This window comes from Dicentrarchus labrax, unplaced genomic scaffold, assembly GCF_905237075.1.
Source record: "Dicentrarchus labrax unplaced genomic scaffold, dlabrax2021, whole genome shotgun sequence".
NCBI classification, from domain to species: Eukaryota; Metazoa; Chordata; class Actinopteri; family Moronidae; genus Dicentrarchus; species Dicentrarchus labrax.
In genome coordinates, this window is record NW_026136723.1 from 14740265 (window position 1) to 14758012 (window position 17748).

Below are 17748 nucleotides of genomic sequence, written 5' to 3' on the forward strand. Positions count from 1 at the left end.
TCCACTGTGGTCCCATTCCCCACCCGTAAGTGGAAATTCAGATCGAAAATGGCACTGTGTTAAAAAACACAAGGGGCTATGTTGGTGGGGGCATGTTGTTACAGATAGCAGAGAGAAAATGATATATGATACAGTAGGTACAGTAAAACTAATTTGTTACCTTGCCTTATGGCAGAAGTTGATCCAGGTTTTTTCCCCCAAATTCTTGTGCATCAAGTCCCCTGATGTACCAATGCAGCAGCATTGTTGAAAGGATATTGGCGACCTAATACTGTTTATTACAATAAACCTTGTGTTTGGCCATGCTGTGTTTTTCTCTATCCTCTCTCTCCTCTTTACCCCCTTTCTGGGTATTTGGGTTGCCTTCTGGTTTCTGGTCCCACCTGACATGCCTGGAGGCCCTAGGCGCAGAGGAGCTCCAGGCTGCCTGTCCCCCAGCTGAGCCTCAAGGGTCCACTGCTGCTGGTGCTGGAAATCTGGCAGGCTGGGCAGGCATGTGGAGCCTCTGCCTCAGCCCAGGCATGCAGATCCATGACCCCAGGGGGGATGCAGACTCCTACACTGAGTGGTTAATATATTCACAACACTCCCCTGGCCGGGGGCTTAGAGTCTGAGAATACTCCACGAGGACCTGACTGCACACACTGACAACATTCACAAATGAATATGTTAAGCAAGGCTTTGCTACACCCTTTAGGCAGGCTTAAATATATAAGTGATATATAAGTGGCTATCATCACAAAGGAAATACAGCTTTGTCTAGAGTTGTACAAATGTGCTAAGTATACCTTCAGACTATGCCAAAAGAAGCACAAGAATGTAAATAAGTCTGGCAAGATATCATGTATCTTTAGTTTCTTCCTCAGAGATCTCCCACAGGAATCTTTCATCAAGGACTCAGACAGAAAAAAAATCTCAGAAACGCTGACCTGCTCCAAGTACTCTTAGATAAGCCTTCACAGGATTTTCATTTAATTGAAGACATGAAAAAGTCAAAACTGGGTGCAAGACAGTGTTAGCCACCCTTCCATCCCCCGCAGGACCTTGGCAACAAGCAAACAACCAACATGAACATCCATTCAATACTATCAAAAGAAGTCTCCATAAAAATCCATCCATTAGACCCTGGCTTTCACTGCAGTGACCTTCTGATAACCTCTGATTAGCAAAAGGGTCAATAAGGATCCAGCCAATGTCGTCAATTTAGGAGGACTTGGGAGCCAGTTAGCAGTCTTGTGGCCTACATGCAGAAGTACGGGGGACTTAAAAACAACAATCATTAGGAAAAAAATCTCCACTTAGCGGTATCCGTGTCTGTGGTCTTAAGATGATTAAAACTCGCTGCAGTGGAATCATTGCTCCTGCTTGTCTGTTGTTAGCAGCAACAGTAAAGTAAATATTATCTCTCCTGTTCTATTAAGTTATTTGTCAACACATTATGGGAACAATATATAGCAATGTAAAATAGATTTTTCAATAATGTTATCATTACTTCAATAAACCCAGTGAAATGGAAATATCCAATAAACAGGTAAGAAAGCAAAATGACTGAGTTGTTAAATGTAACATCAGATAACACATTATTGTCAGTCTTCTCTTGAATTCACCTCATTAGCATTTTTTGTTTCACATAAAGTTGACAGACGTGCATTGATACATTCAGATGTGACGAACCACAGCTGCAGTGCACTTCATTACAGTGTCACACAGAGATTCAGTACCCATCCCAAATGTACAGTATCCCCCACTGCACCAGATCTATAACCCATTTTACCATTACACTGCATCAGTTGCCCTCGGCCTAATGTGAGCCCATCTTTTGTGTAACAACTTAATAGATTGAGGAATGAATGAGTGCCGCAGCCTCTTATGTTTAACCAGTGGAACACTGAACCATCTATTTAACGCCATGAGCTGAGTTTCTCAAAGCTATTTTAATATATGCAGCTTGAAATCTTCCTGACTCCAGCATTTAACCCACTGTCTTCTTTAAGCAGTATGCTGGACACACTAGTGTTAAGCTCTAAAGAAAGACAGATGTACTAAACAGGGAGCTTTATACTTCAGAAATATGGAAAAAATAAAAACTCACTTCTCTAAAAACTAAATTTTTAGAGAAAATAAATATGCAGCCGTGCCTTGCTAATTCACAGTCTGCATTCCCTTAATACCACTGACGGTTATGTGCTAACATGTCATGCCTAACACGCTTCACACACCATCAAGCTCTAATGCCAAAGCTACAGTATGTTCATTTTAGACAATTTGGCGCACATCTAGATTCATTCTGTACCAATCTAAGAGAATCTGAGTCGACTCTAACCAATCACCGCAAAGCAGAGTTAATTTCTACTCTACACCACACCACCTCTCCAGCAAGGAGAAAGTGATGCCAAGTGCCTCTTTTCCAATGGGCCTTGCCAATGTCTCACATCCAAGCTGGCAAATGTCCGGCTATGGGATGAGCACAGGAGGCAGCAATGGCTCACATCCTGACCCAAAAATAACAAGCACAACAAAGATTGCTTGCGCTACAGCCCAAGGCGGACATTTTGTTTGCCTAAACTCCAAATACATAGGCTTTTTTTTTTTTTTTGCAACAATCTGTGTCACTGGGAATCTCCCAGCTGAGGCCAATTGTGTTACATCAACATAAACAAAACCCCAATCGAGTGCAAGTTTACACACACAAAAAAAAACTCAATTAAAATGCACACTGACCTCCAAGCTGTACTCTTCCACAGTCCTCTTAAGTGGGTCCACAATCTGCCAGCAAATGAGGATGCATAAGTCGATTAGCAGCATCCCACCAACGATAATCAACAACTTCTGGTCCTTTATGATCTGGAGGGGAAAAAGAAGATGAGATGCTTGTATTAGCCCAATAGCACACACCTGCTAATGTTATGTAATAGTATGTGTGTCTGAAGAGCCATTTCCAACAACATTTCTTATTGACCACTGTAATTATGTGATTCTCATCTCGTCTCAGGACCTAGAGCCCTGCTGGTTTCATTCTAACCATCTAATCAGGGACTGATTACAATGCATTTAGCTGCAATTAACCACCCACTGAGATAGGAAACCAGCCAAACTGCAAGTCCAAAAGACCAGGACCTGGTTCGGAATTCAATACAAACACTCTTTTACACTGTGGCACACAGTTTAGCAGATGGACTCCATTGGTCCAGAACTGAGGACCACTGATCAGTTCTGTAAATACTACGCCACCAACATGCCATGATTTTGTTACCTTGTGGCGGGAGAATGTGGAAAAAGGTCCACCAAACAAGAGCCAAAGCTGTCGACCACTAAAGCTCCTCTTTTGTACAATGAACTTTAGAGGGATGAAAGCTATGACCTGTTTGTGATCTTTATTTATAATAGCGTTTGACTGGCTGGAACGACAGATCAAAGGAAAGGTCAGGGAGGATGCGCTGTGTTTGGAGAGTATCACATAGCCCAGATGCAGCACAGTGGTCCTGCACGGGTCTTCATCCGCCGGTGGGCTCAGGATGAGATGCATGAGGGAATTGTTTTTTGATCTGGTGTCCTTTGATGGTGCTGGCATTGAACAAATACTGGCAAGGCAAGACGAGGGACATTTCTTCAAGAGTTCAGGGCAGTTTAGAGGAAGGTAGAAGCACAGCAGGTCAAATGGCTGCTTCAAAGCCAACAAACAAAAAATTTACACAAACAATAAACAATAAAAATACCTGTATATAAAAATTCTGGTCAAATCTGGCTGATGAAACTAATATTCTATTATTCTAACAAGTAAATAGTTGTAACAAAGATATGCAAGATGTGTGAAATTTTAGGGAAATTGCAAAAAGAAATCTTTACACCACCATCTGCTCAACTGTGATATGATTTTTTGCCAACTGAATCTGCTAGACAAACTACATAATGACTCTAAATTACCTGAAGTGTTATGTACTGTTTTCTTGCCCCCACTAATATTGGCACTCTGACAGTTGGGTTCTACTGTCTTCTTGTCTACTGATGAATTTGATTGAGAAAAATAATTTATATATTTGAAAACATTGAATGTGCACATGCCCCTGAAAAAAAAAAATATATATATAGGCTATATATATAAATAGCTCGTCTGTTTGATTGGCGCACCCGGGCCAGCCTTCACTCCCCACGTACATCAGTTAGCCTTGGCCAACCATAACCCTGTCCCCAGTTCACCGCTTTCCCGTCCTTGGAGCACTTTTGATAGGTACTGACCACTGCAGACCGGGAACACCCCACAAGAGCTGCAGGTTTGGAGATGCTCTGACCCAGTCGTCTAGCCATCACAATTTGGTCCTTGTCAAAGTCACTCAAATCCTCACGCTGCCCATTTTTCTGCTTCTAACACATCAACATCAAAGACAAAATGTTCACTTGCTGCCTAAAATATCCCACCCACTGACAGGAGCCATGATAACCAGATAATCTGTTATTCACTTCACCTGTCAGTGGTCATAATGTTATGGCTGATTGGTGTATTATCTTGTATAACTGAACTGGCTGTAAAATAATAATAATATAACTATAATAATAACCTATTTACTGTGTAGTGTCAGCCAACAAAGCCAGGGGCTAGCTGTCTCTGCTGTAATACTGTAACATACTTTGACGTACACTACCACTGATCTATCCAGATCCAGGCAGTAGTGTGGCGCTTTATGCTCATGATGCAATTTTCAGACACGTGTACAAAATCATTACGTGTGTGTATGCCTTATGCATGCAAGTGTAATGAGCTAATGGGTACCGTGTGTTTGTTTTGTTAGATTTACCCTTTGTGTGTGTATGTGTGTGTGTGTGTGTGTGTGTGTGTGTGTGTGTGTGTGTGTGTGTGTGTGTGTATACATGTATGTGTATCCAGCAATATGTCACTAAGGAGTACTCAGTAAATTACCAAGCTAGGCAGACTGACAAGTAGCTGTTACAGGGTCCTGAGGGTGAGGGGTTATGTAAGGGGAGATTTATTTATAAGTGTGTATGTTTATCTGTCGTGTGTGTTTGTGTGTATTTGGAGAAGGAGGACATTGATTGACAGCCCCCCCCCCCCCACACACACACACACACACACACACTGTCTCTGGCACCGAGCTATTTAAGAAGTGAAGGAGTGCCGAGCGTAGCCCACCGAGTGGAACCCTTATCGAACACACCCCTGATTTACAATCTGTGCTCTCCCCAGTGTATGGGGGGGAAAAAGGTGGAGGGGAGGCTGTGGGAAGGAGTGAGGGATGCAGTTGCAGCCCCGCTGTTTGAAGAAAAGATGGCTAACACTTGTGCTCGGCCCTCCCCTGACAGCGGTTTACAGAGATTTCAGGGCACAAACAGCAGCTATCACTCTACTGATGCCAAAGCACCTGCACTCAATCAGTGGGAAGGAAGTGTGATGTGTGTGTGTCCTGCAAACAGACCCAGTCCATGAACCAACAGAGAATATATCTTGAGGTCTAAGTGCTAAAATATGCCGTTGGAGTGAATACTGCTTCTGAAGAAACATTTGTTTTGTCTCAATTAGCAAAGGAAAGTGGGTGAGAGAGGGGGGAACCAAGCAGAGACAGTTGGCTATGAATTGGCTCGGAAAAAGACAATGTGTTAAAAAGTATGAGAGACTAGGCCCAGTGTGGAAACAGCTGGCTATCTTGTGTTGACCCAACTGCTGAATAGCGGAAACTCAAGCTAAAGTAGAGCTCGGTCATGGCTCTTTGTCTTTTAACCGGTAATCTGGATTCTCTTTATCTTCATCTATTCTTTGCTCAGTGTTCTTCTCTTCTTTTCCAACCTACTTTCTTTGCCATTTTGTGCTACATTGTTTGTCTTGTCCCTTTCTCTGCCCTGCTTTGCCTTCTTCCTTCTGTCTCTCCACCCTCCCTTCTGCCACTACATCACTCCAACCTCTCTGATCCGTCCCTCTTTCCTCCCTCTCTTCGTGCTCTCTCTCTGGCAGGCCACCCACACTTCCTCCAATATGCAAGAGGGTGAGAGAGAGAGAGAGAGAAAGAGAGAAAGAGAGAGAGAGAGAGAGAGGGAGAGAGAGAAAGAGAGAGCGAGAGAGAGAGAGAGAGAGCAAGATCTATAAATACAGAAAGGCCAAGCACATTTACAATACTCAGTGAGCTCGGCACCACTTTATATAACTAGGCCAGTGAAACAGATTGTGTCAGATGTTTAAAAAGCCATTTGTATTTCTGAATCTTTTTTTTTCCATAGAGAAGATTCTAAAAGCAGGTGCCAGGGGCTGCCAGTCTTTCAGAGTGTTTGTTAAAAAGCATGAGTGTGAATACAAGCGCCCACACACCAGTGTTGGGCTTTCAAAAGGCATGTGAAGCTTCCTGGATAAGACTGTCAGGCCTACATGTTTTAATGGAGATGCTTGTTCCTTTATGAACTGGTAGTTAGTCTATTCAACAGATGTACATGGTTTGATAAGAAATACAGAACCAGATTTAACCAGAAAGGATCATGTGTACCTATAATGGCCATTCACAAGGTAATTTGTAATTAACAAATTACAAAGTACTGATCTTTGTGTTATGTATATCATAATTTGAACAATCAAATGAAAAAATAAAAGGGAAAAAATCTGGAATGACCTTTTAATCACTTGCTCATATCATCTTTTAATCATATACGTTTTTCAATACCTTCTTCTTCATCTTCACATTTTTGAAGATGGCGTGCACCCTCCAGGTCTTGGCAAACATGGCACCGAAAGCAGTGGTGTATCCAACAATTAGGATCCATGTCCGAACCTATCAGAACAACAGAACACACGTAAATTATGTCAGGTCTTAAACTGATCAAGGCTTAAAACATCATCTCATCTGACAGGTATTTGCTTTTTTTTCCCCTCAAGAAGTTCATTCAAAATAGCATTGTGAAGCATTCTAAAAATAAGACGCTGTCGGATTAATTTCTTCGTCTCTTAGTGTTGAGCTCTGGGAGGACGTCCTGGACCATGGAAGCTGTCACACTCCTAAGAGCATTTCATCTTAATGAGAAACAAAATGTAGACCTCTCTTAGAGCTTTGGCACAAAGGACACTGTTGACGTGTTTTTAAAGCTCAGAATTTGAATATAGACTATGAAATCTTAAAATAGCTACAGAGTGCTGCTGTGTTTGACTGCTGCATGTGACACGTGTGTGTGGTTTTTTTTATGTGTATATCTGTGTGTGTGAACATTTACACAGCCGCCATTCACACATTTGCACCTTGCCCTATTCGCGTGCCTTTTTCTACTACATCTAGAAAGCAATAAAGCCATGCAGGGACAGAGCGCTTGGTAAAGATAGCAAAAAAACAAAAAAACAATTACACCATCTATTCTCAAGGATACCAGCACATTTTAATTGGTGGTGAATGGGTCAACAGTTGTGCCACTTTGCTGTAGAACCTTGTCTGAAGTGACGAGCCCTGTTTTGGCTCTGCGGCACAGCTTCAGCCAGGTGGTGGCAGCTCGAGACGTGCCCTGCCTCTCATTACTGTGCTGTGCATGTGTATGTGTGTTTCTCCATGTCTGGGAGGGTGGTATCTCAGTGGAAACTGGTTATCACTGTAATCAAAACTCTTTAATTAATCCAGCATCTACATAGTCACACAGTAATGCTACCTGGGGGGGAGACACTTAATGTGCTCCATGCTAGCTAGAGACCCGGAAAGAGAGATTCAATCAGTTTTCACTTACTGTTGGTCACACAGTGCATGTGATTAGTGCTTCCGCAGTATTCTCCATATTTGAGTTCATTCATATAAAGTAAAAAAAATATGTCCACAACTATTTTCTGAGGGAATGAGTAAGGTTCAATTGCGCTATTGGAACCATGTCAGGCATCTGACTCCAACTTCTATTCATTATTTAATGTATTAGTGAGAAGTGTTAAGGGAGCTTACAGTGCAGAGGGTCTCAAACTCTTTGTCAGAGACAAAACCTCCATCCAGGCCAAACAGGAAGATAGAGGCGTAGGAGAGCATGCCTCCGAGGATGATCAGGTTGTTCATGTAAGGACTGGACATCTTGATTAGTCTGGATGAGAACACAGTAGTAGAACAGATTAAAACTGAATCGGTCCTATTCTTAAAAAATACTTTGGTATGGAGGAGAGTGAAATGTGAAATAAAAATCTGCCTGTAGACAGCTAAAGGTAAATCATCATTCTCACGCTTCATCATTCTTTCATTCAAATACCACTCAATCTCCCCTGATTCTTCCCCGTCCTTCATTCATCCCTCTCTTCCTTCTCCCTCAACACCAACCCCTCATTTACTTTCCCGCTGTACCACACGTTTATCTATTTCACCTTCACTAGCTATCCTTCATCTAATCCCCGCCTCTATCCTCCTACTCTCAAAGCTGTGCTTCACCAGTGCTGAATGCTGACCTGTGGTTGCGGTTTTTGATGTTGAAGAACAGGAAAGCCCCCGCCATGAGCATGCCAAGTATGGTGATGGTGGACAGGATGCTGTAGAGGGGCACGTTGATGTGGCGCCGCTGCAGACGCACAAATGTTCGATCCTTGGGAGGCTCCACGCCTAAGAGGAAGAAGAGGTGTGATACAAAAAAAGATTTGAGCCTCAAACATAATGTAATAGTACTACTAAGGATAATAGGAGTATTTGAACAATAGTGGTTGTCTGGACATTTTCACTTTCTCCAGCAAGGTCTCTCTCTTCAGTTGGACAACTTAACCTGTCACCTTCAAATCTTTTATTTTCTTCAACCACAAAATAGTGACACTGCAACAGACATCCAGTTATTTAAGACCCATTTCCTGGTCCTCAGTTTCCCCTAGTTGAGTGCATGTCTCTCTATGCACCACAGTCAAGTTATTGTGGTTAGACACTGCACTTTCTTATCTTTTGCTCTATTTTTCTCCTGCCGGTGTGCCAATCGATCGCAATGGCATCATTTTACACATCTCCACTTACTGTGGTCAGGGATGTGGAAACATACATCTTAGATGGCACTGTCCTAGAGTTTCTGTATGCGGGGCGAGGCCGAGAAGATGGAGAAAGAGTGGGAGCGCGGTGAAGGGGAGAATAGCCAGGGGGATCGAACAAATTACAAAGTATGTCAACACAAGCAAACACAGGAGGGGTGAAAAATGGACTGGTAAATAATTTAGTTGAGAGAGAGCACAGTTTCGAGTGGTAAAGGAGAGTGGTGAGTCCCTGCACTGGGTGTTGGTAGTGTCTGATGTGTGTATGTGTGTGTGCTGGAGGGAGTTTGATTCAATTGAGCGGTTATATATATACATGAATGAAGCAGGCTTCCTCATACCTTGGAACCTTATGGAGTTGTTGATGAGGTCCAGCACATCAGCAATTGCGTTGTACTCTCCCACCTTCACTTCCGCGCCCTCTGTTAAAAAACACACATATACAATATGCAGACATTAAAATAAATGAATGTAGTTAAACTGTTTAAACTGGTGACTGGATGTGAATACTCTTTTTCCTTCATTCTCTAGTTTTACAATAAGACTAATGCTTTATGCTAAATACTATCATCAGCATGCTAAAATGCTCACAGTGACAATGACATCATACCAATGTTTAGCAGGTTAGCATGCTAACATTTGCTAATTAGCACTAAACACTAGCGCTGGATAAAAAGGCACTAAAGTTATTACAATGTGAATAAACAGAACATGAATGGAACATGAATGTAGAAAATGTCATGACAATCCATTCAATAGTTGCTGAGACATTTCACTCAAAACCACAAATGCCAACATGTTGGGGTACTTGAGGGGATCACCAAAAGTCACTAGGTAACGTAATCTGGGAACCATGAATGTCTGTATAAAATAACGTGGCAATCTATCAAGTAGATGTTGAAATACTTCAGTCTGGATCAAAGTTGTCCAACCGACAGACTATAAGGTTGACGTTGCCAACCCTCGAGTTGATCGCAAAGCTAATAATGTCATACTATTGTATGAAATTAAAGCCAGCAGCTCAACAATTGGCTTAATGGTTACTCCAGTTTTGGAGTTTTCTGTCTTGATTCTCCAGCGAGTTGCAGAAAATCTTTCAGGTGTCCAACTTAATTATGCAATAAAGTGGTGAAATAATGGATCACTGATACAAAGCGGGTTAAAGGGTTTATAAAATGGAGCACCAGTAAACCTTATTTGGAAAAAGTAAATCTTTGAGAGAAGTAAATCTAATTCAAACACTAATTAGATACAGTGAGGAATGGCCCAGATTTAAGCTGTACAGTCTGGCGGAGTGGTACAACCTCATAGAGACCTTTAAATCACAGGATCTTCCAAAACCCATTAGTAATATAACAAAATATCAACATAGAATTTTAAAGCACTCAGTAAGATTATCTTTTAAGATTTTCCACTGGTAGCTTTCATATGCAGCTTAATATGGCCAGGAAATAGTCTTCCTGTTTTTTTACAGTCTCAATTATGAGTTTACTTCAAGGAAACCTAAACGGAAATGAAAAACAGAAATCACAGAAACCAGCTGTGATACAAACAGCTCAAATGTAGCAAGAGCACCCTTTAAATGAACACTGTGGGAAAAATCTCTACCTGATGTGGAAATAAACAATGAATAAATCTAATTGTACCTTTGTATTTATATTGAAATGTACTTTAGTATTTCCTACATACAGTCAAGGGGGTGTAAACTGTTGTACACCCCAGTCTGTAAACACCATTGTCTCTGTGGAGTTCCGCTCAAGCCTCAACACAGCTATTTCAGGATTTAGTGTTTTCTCTTTTAGAAACAACGATGAGTCCCTCAGGTGTAATAGTGGAGGGGGCATGACCTTGTCAGACAAACCTGGGCCTTCACTCTGTTTCACTCATAAAGATTGCTTGCTTCAAGTGTACACGAGGGAGGAGACAAGAAGGGGGTGGAAAGAGAGGACAGATTATTCTGATTCTTTTTTTGTAAGCACTACAAACAACCTGCAATTTCTTCTGGTGGGCACGCACAAATCTCTCTCTGCTTCTCCCTGTTATCACTCTTATAGCCCCATTGAACTCCTCAGCAGCATTGTCCTTGGCTAGGAAAATGACAGATAACATCAGCTATTGCAGCATCACAGGGCACCGCGTACCCCTCTCCTCTCCTCTCGGTGAATCACCTCATTTGATCTCCAATTCTGGCATCAAAGCGTCAGCAAATGTTGAAAATGTTGGACAGACTATATGTGACAATTTCAGAACAGTACATTTTATGTGCATACACAATCAGGATTTGTATTTCTCAAACTTGCTGGTGCTGAACGAGGATCAATAACCATGTTTCCCTTGACCACGTCCTTTGTTAGGATCTGAACAGCAGAAGGGATTGTATATCAGCACTCTTCCTTTGAGATGCTAAAATACTATCCCGGCACTCTGTCCCCACAGGGAATATTGATGGCTGCAGCAGGCTGGTAAAACTCTACCTGTCGCTCAGCCTGTGCAGAGACATTTCAAGCCTTTTGGTTTCTTACTTTAAACAACTGCAAATTAAGTGGTGAATTTATTAACTGGACAACTTTTAACTTAAAAGAGGACTTATTATGCTTTCCCTTGTTTTCTGTCTAATAATGTTACAATGTCGGATGTTGATATTAAATGAGGTAATTTTCAAATAATGAGGTAAATATATGTGAAAGAAATTCCTGTGAGCAAAAAGCTGAGGCTTCAGACTGCTCTGAAGTACAATATGTCCATCCAAAATGTAGTGAAATAAAAATATAAAGTAGCATAAAATACCATATGAGACTTGTACTGGAGAAAATGTACCTAGTTCTTTCCACCACTGGTTAGTTTACTTTAAAGCTGTGAATACAGTTCCTATTTCTTAGTGCAGTTAACCTGTGTTTATCATAATTCTCAGAACGGTTCCACTTGACACACAAAAAAATAAAGAAGTTACATATTTCTTTCACTGATGCACCTGCAAGCAAGCAAATGACTTGTCCTCTTTGGAGCGGAGACTCATGCTGGGTTTTGAAAACTAAAATATCAAAGTGGTGATTGCCGGACCTGATTTACAGTAAAACTCTTTTATCATGCCAAATCCCAGGCATCTTTTATCAACACATTCTGAACCATCTTTGTAGCAGTGTTTGTAAATGTGATTAAATTAATTTGGAATTATTTTCCACGCTGTTCACATTAATTTGTCTTTGATCATGTTATCGTTTATTTTGTTTTATGTCAGATCTGTGAAATTCTAACATGAAAAAAATGATTCATTTAAAAGCATTGGTGGTACAGTTCAATGATATTCTTGTGAGCTATTTAAGTTGAAAGGACTGAGAAGAGTATCGCCTGGAGGTAAACTGACAGCATTGAGGGTGTTGCCAGTTCAAATTCTTAAAGAAGATCATAGAAAAGCAGGAAATTAATTCTTACTTGAGGGGCGTTGTAGATAGTAAATCCTATCATTTATCTTTATAGATCCAAAACATCTTAACCTTTTACGCACGCACATCACAACATCACCTTACTGATATATATATTATTGAAAGGCCATGTTTCCTTATCTACCACGCCTGGTAGTAACACGCTGATTTAAAATCAGCACTCTCTGCAACACTGCAACTGCGATCAAGACCTCTGGTAGCGAGCTATCTCTTATTCCCATGAGAGACAGTGGGAATAAGAGCCACCGAGGCCCCTGACTAAGAACGTCTGACAGGTTAAAATGGAGGATCAGAGGCTGAGGACAGATGATAGGGTCATGTTGAGGATCACTGCCTTTTGAAATATTCAAGCTGGTACTGTCCCTCCTTTCCTCTCCACCCAGCTCAGGCTCTTGGTGTGTCAAAAGGGTGACAAATTCAAAATCCCTGACAAGTGAGGAAGAAGTGACAGAGTGAAGGTTAAGGAGGGATGGAGGAGATAGAATAAAGCTAGAAGAAGATAGCGAGAGATAGCTGTAACACAGGGGAGGATGTGGAGTGCGCTGAGGACACAGTGGACGAGCAGCACAGGGAGGAGAGAAAAAGAGACAGACAAAGTGTGTGGCTATGATTGAGGACAAGCCATTTGCATTATTCCTCTCGCAAATACAGACAGTACAGACATACTGTACTTACACATAAATACTTTCCTCCACTCTTTTCTATTTGATCACCCACTAATTACACAGTTTTTGTGACTCTGTGCCTGTTAATGCTCCTCCTGCAGTTCGAGATGGGAGGGTCACCAGGCATAATGCCGTAATGTCATACGACTGTATGTCCTTGGACCCGATGTATGTGAGATAGCTCCTTAATCTGTTAGTCTAGCTGTGTCCCACTTCCATACCACATAATTCTAAGCAGATCTTTAGTCTGTAGTGTGTTCACAATTAAAAATGTTACACACACAGAGCTGCAAGAAAATAAAATAGTGGTGTGAAGTGTTCGAGGGTTGACTTAAAAACATAACATAAGTCTTTGGAAAACCCTTTGCTTTAGTTTTAATTGATAGTGTCATTCCATTCAGTTTGATTTATGTCTGTCTGAACATATTATTATTCCCTATTAGTGCAGAACAGTAAATAAACTGAATACATTGCACTCAGCTATTTTGCTTTTTTTATTCCTTGAGGTTAAGATAACTCCACGCAACTAGAAACTTTTAATTTTTGTACTACAGATTTACTGTGTTCATTTCGTCTTAGTTAAACATAAAATCATATTTTAATTACTATAAATCATGTGTGGTCTCCATTTTTGTCAAACCCACTGAGTCTAGGCTCTAACAGCATTAGCATACATGCACCAAAAGAGGCACACATACACATACACCACCATGTGCATAAGCACACACATCTATCTCACACGCAGAGTGTGATGTAAGCAGCCAGAGGGATCGAGCCCCTCTGCAGTGGGGAAGATAAGATGGTTAGGCAGAGAGGACTGAACAGCCCCATGCAGTGTGCTACATACAGTCTGGGGAGACTAGGAGCTGGGAATCCCCTGCATCAAGATGCAATCTCTTGGTTATTCTCACACTCAGCTGGCCTTGCAGGCTCAAAAACAACCTCAGGATGATGCTATGAAGACACAGAGTACTGTGGCATGTTTTTATATAAACCTGAACTGTCCAGACATACATCCTATCCCCACAGAGATCAAGCACAGTAAAGCACCACAGGCCTTGCAATTTAGACTTTTAGATTCACCTAACCTGCATCCACAGATACAGAGGGGATGTGCAACTCCATGCAGGGAGGCTTATGGGAACTCACCAGAAAAATGACAGTCTAAAATGTTCCATCTTTATATTTTTCTGACAAGCAACCCTTGCAGTCGTGTGAATATTGGCTATCCTCTCTAAAAAAACAACTAATGAGATAAATGTGAGTATAAAGCTTCTGCCTTCAACACTGTTAAATCCCTCTGCCTCCCTTTCCCATGTGTATGACTCAGCTGGCAAGCTTTTCCTAAGCCCTATTGGTCAGGATCCATTATAGGTACTGGCATATCAACCGTGGCAGCCTTCTGACTCGAGAAAAATTGTAAGTGGCTTTCCAAAAAACTGTGGTAATCCTGCAAGATTTCTGAAACAATTGCGGATTCTATTGAACACGAACGTGCAGTAGAAGGAATTCAACAAATTATAGCAATAACTCTAGCTCAGGGAAGGAGTCAGGGTCAAGAACAAGTGCGGATGGCTGGAGGTTGGTGTGACAGGCTGAGTGATAAAAGATACACAAAAGATACAACAATAAGGCAAAACAAAGTTCTTGATGCTCTAAAACAATGTCTTCCATTCAAAATAGCTGAGCAAAGTTTAGTCAAATGATTGTGAAAAAAGCCTGAAAAAAACCCCAACACAGCTTAATCTGAGTAGTAGAATAGAAGGAGTGTCACACATACCTTGAAACTGGTTGAATTTGATTGTGCCCATCCTCTCTCCGTTCCGAAACATGACTTGGCCCTGAAAGGAAGGAAAAACAGAAAATATAATATTTGTCTTTAACCTAACATATACTATACATACTTTAAGCTATGAAAAACACCCTATTCTGCTAAAGAAGATACAGCATAAGCAGTAGAGTGAATTTCAGTAGGAGTAAAAAAAAAAAGGAGCTTAGTTCAACTAAATTTATGCACAGTGCTTTCCTGATACCGGAGTGTTGGCAGGCAAAGGGCAGAGTCTCGGCTCCTGCACATACTGCATCTCATTTGATTAGAAGTGGCCAAAATTGATCTGTTTATAGAGGTAAACAAAATTATCTTTGGGCCAATTCATTTGCTAATATCCTTGGAACAACATCAGATCAGCAAGACTGCCTGATTTTAATGTGTTTGCTCACATTGCACTGGTACAAATCTGGGCTCAGATAGCATTTAAAAGGCAATTCTTTAAGGATTCTCTGTCTCACATTTGGTGACAGAGAAGTGTGTAGTGGTCAGTGAATTTAGGTTTTATTTTACATTTCATTTCTTGTCAAAAAAGGTGGGCTTTAATCTGTCAAACAACCACCTAAAATGTTGGGAAAATAACAGCGGAAAATCTTTGATTTAAACTCAACAGGAACAATATAAGTAATTTCAAGCCAGGGAGTGTCTGGCAAACAGAGAAAAGGTAGACAAAAGCAATTCAACTTTGTGGCAATAGCGTAAGACATATTCAAATGAATTTGGCCTCTGTCGCTTTATCTCTCCCATGTATTCTCATTCTTTCCCTCTCTTGTTCTATTTTCTCCTTCCCTCTGTCGCTTTATCTCTCTCTCCCTCTTCATCTACCAAGACTGTTCAATTAATTCAGCCCGCCATCTGCTTACAGAGCTCCTTAATTACACATTTAACTGGGTTTACATATTACTGGCTGGCTAAGAAAGGTGAGTGCAGACACAGAGAAAGAGAGAGAGAGAGAGAGAGAGAGAGAGAGAGAGAGAGAGCGAGAGACAGAGATGGATTCATAGATAGATATATTAGACAGATAGAGAGAGAGAGCATTTGCATTGACTGATTAAAAGACAGCTGAGGGGGAAATATGGGGAAGGAAGCTGGAGAGCCAATTTTGCCTCAAAAAGATGGCAAGCTTTGAAGTGGCAGAGCAGGATCCCACCCCTCTGTTTGAATCCCAGTCTTTGTGTGGCATCTTTGATGTTTGCATGAGTGTGCACATGCAAGCATGTCTGTGTGTATGCACTTAATATGTTGTCACATTATGCTTATGTACATGCATGTGTCCCTGGTGACGCGTTTGTGTGAGCGGAACGAGCTACTCTTGAGACACGGCGTCTCCAGTGTTGCCTTTACCCTGGTGATGTACAACAGACCCTCTGCTACCGATGTCACACCATGGTGTCAATCTGACTTGTCAACGCTAACAAGTTCCTTTTGTCACACACTGCTCTTTCCTACAGTATGCTATGCAATTATACCTGAAGCGTAAGTAGGACAGTGTAGTGCACCTCAGTTCAGCTCATTAGGTATTACATTCAGATAACTGTGGTGTGTAAACAGGGTCAGACAATGTGGGTTGAAAATAGGGGAACTTGACTTGAACCCGTAATGACTGTGAGCGTATGTATCCAGGTTTCTAGAGTAGCTGCACCATCATGCTCTCACTGTGCATTAGCATTGCCACCATAATTGCCCTTCGCATCAGCAAAAGTGGAGCTATCACAAACCTTATTGAAATGGCGTGTAGTTATTTAAACAGCTCCACAATTTGTTCTCTCAAGTGTATACACGGTTTGCAGAATATGCAAAGTATATCAAACATATGCAGAGGCACTGACTCTGACATTCTTAATTGGAAATAAATGTCTGTGCTACAAAGATTAAATTAACCTCCTTTGACCAAAATTCAAAGAAGCTACTGTAAAGCCTCTTTCCACGAGGTATTATGCTCATCTGCAGCTTAGGCAAACCTCGCTGGAGTGTATTGACCCAGACAGGTGTCCCTTGTCTAGTATTCAAAGGACGTTCAGACCTGAGCCACAATGGTGGCTGATGGAGCAATCACTGTGTCTAGGTGTGTATGTGTGGGTTTGTGTGAATGTGTCTTTCTGAGGTGAGACAGGTGGAGGCGGCCAGGTTTTACTTTGTCTGCGGAGGTGAGAATACTGTCAGTGACAGAAGTGCTGGGGTCAAACGAGATGTCGGTCTGTGGGCTGCAGGTGTGACATCCTCCGGGTTTTCAAGGGTTTGAGGTGGGAACACAGTTGATGCGAATGGAACTGTGATGCACACACATACACACACGCATAATACCCACACATTAACAGAGAACAGCAGATGCACACAACCCACCTCCCCCCGCTTCTTTTGTTTCACCTCAGTGTGTCTGTTTGAGGTGATTGTCAAGCCTCGGGCTGTGCTACTCGCCATTACCCGGAAAGACACTGATATCAACACGATGACCACTGACCACAGATAAAAAACAGCCGAACAAACCTATACCCACACACTTGTCATCCCCAATCACAACCTGCTGTGGCTCTTCCCTGCTGCCCTCCCTGGTGAATTCCAGTGTACATCATCCTGTGGTTCTAGAAGATATCTGCATTCTCTCTGCCCTGAAAGTCTCTCCCAGCTAACGTCAGCCTTCTTCTCTGTGGCCCTGACAGCATCCAGATCAATATTGCCGAGCCCTCCATGATCGCTCTCTTGCCGCTGAGGCTGCCTCTGATTCAGCAGCAGGACTGAGATCAGTGCAGAATGGACACGGTTTGGTCCCATGAGACATTTGTGTGTACACAGCAAACACACAGCGCAAAATCGTGACATCAGGAAAGGCACGGGGCTCAAGTCAGGGTATGATCCCGT

The 17748-nt window shown here is 41.8% G+C and overlaps 1 protein-coding gene across 1 annotated transcript in view; it reads right to left on the minus strand.

The window, feature by feature from the left end:
• The window catches only part of gabbr2 (gamma-aminobutyric acid (GABA) B receptor, 2), a 174241-nt gene that overhangs the window by 49963 nt on the left and 106530 nt on the right, over nucleotides 1–17748 (minus strand). Inside the window, exons 8-13 of the mRNA XM_051390179.1 lie at nucleotides 14842–14902; nucleotides 9295–9375; nucleotides 8396–8546; nucleotides 7908–8040; nucleotides 6660–6767; nucleotides 2722–2844 (exon numbers count right to left, since the gene is read on the minus strand). Coding sequence (XP_051246139.1) covers nucleotides 2722–2844; nucleotides 6660–6767; nucleotides 7908–8040; nucleotides 8396–8546; nucleotides 9295–9375; nucleotides 14842–14902 — 657 coding nt within the window. The remainder of the gene's footprint in view (nucleotides 1–2721; nucleotides 2845–6659; nucleotides 6768–7907; nucleotides 8041–8395; nucleotides 8547–9294; nucleotides 9376–14841; nucleotides 14903–17748) is intronic.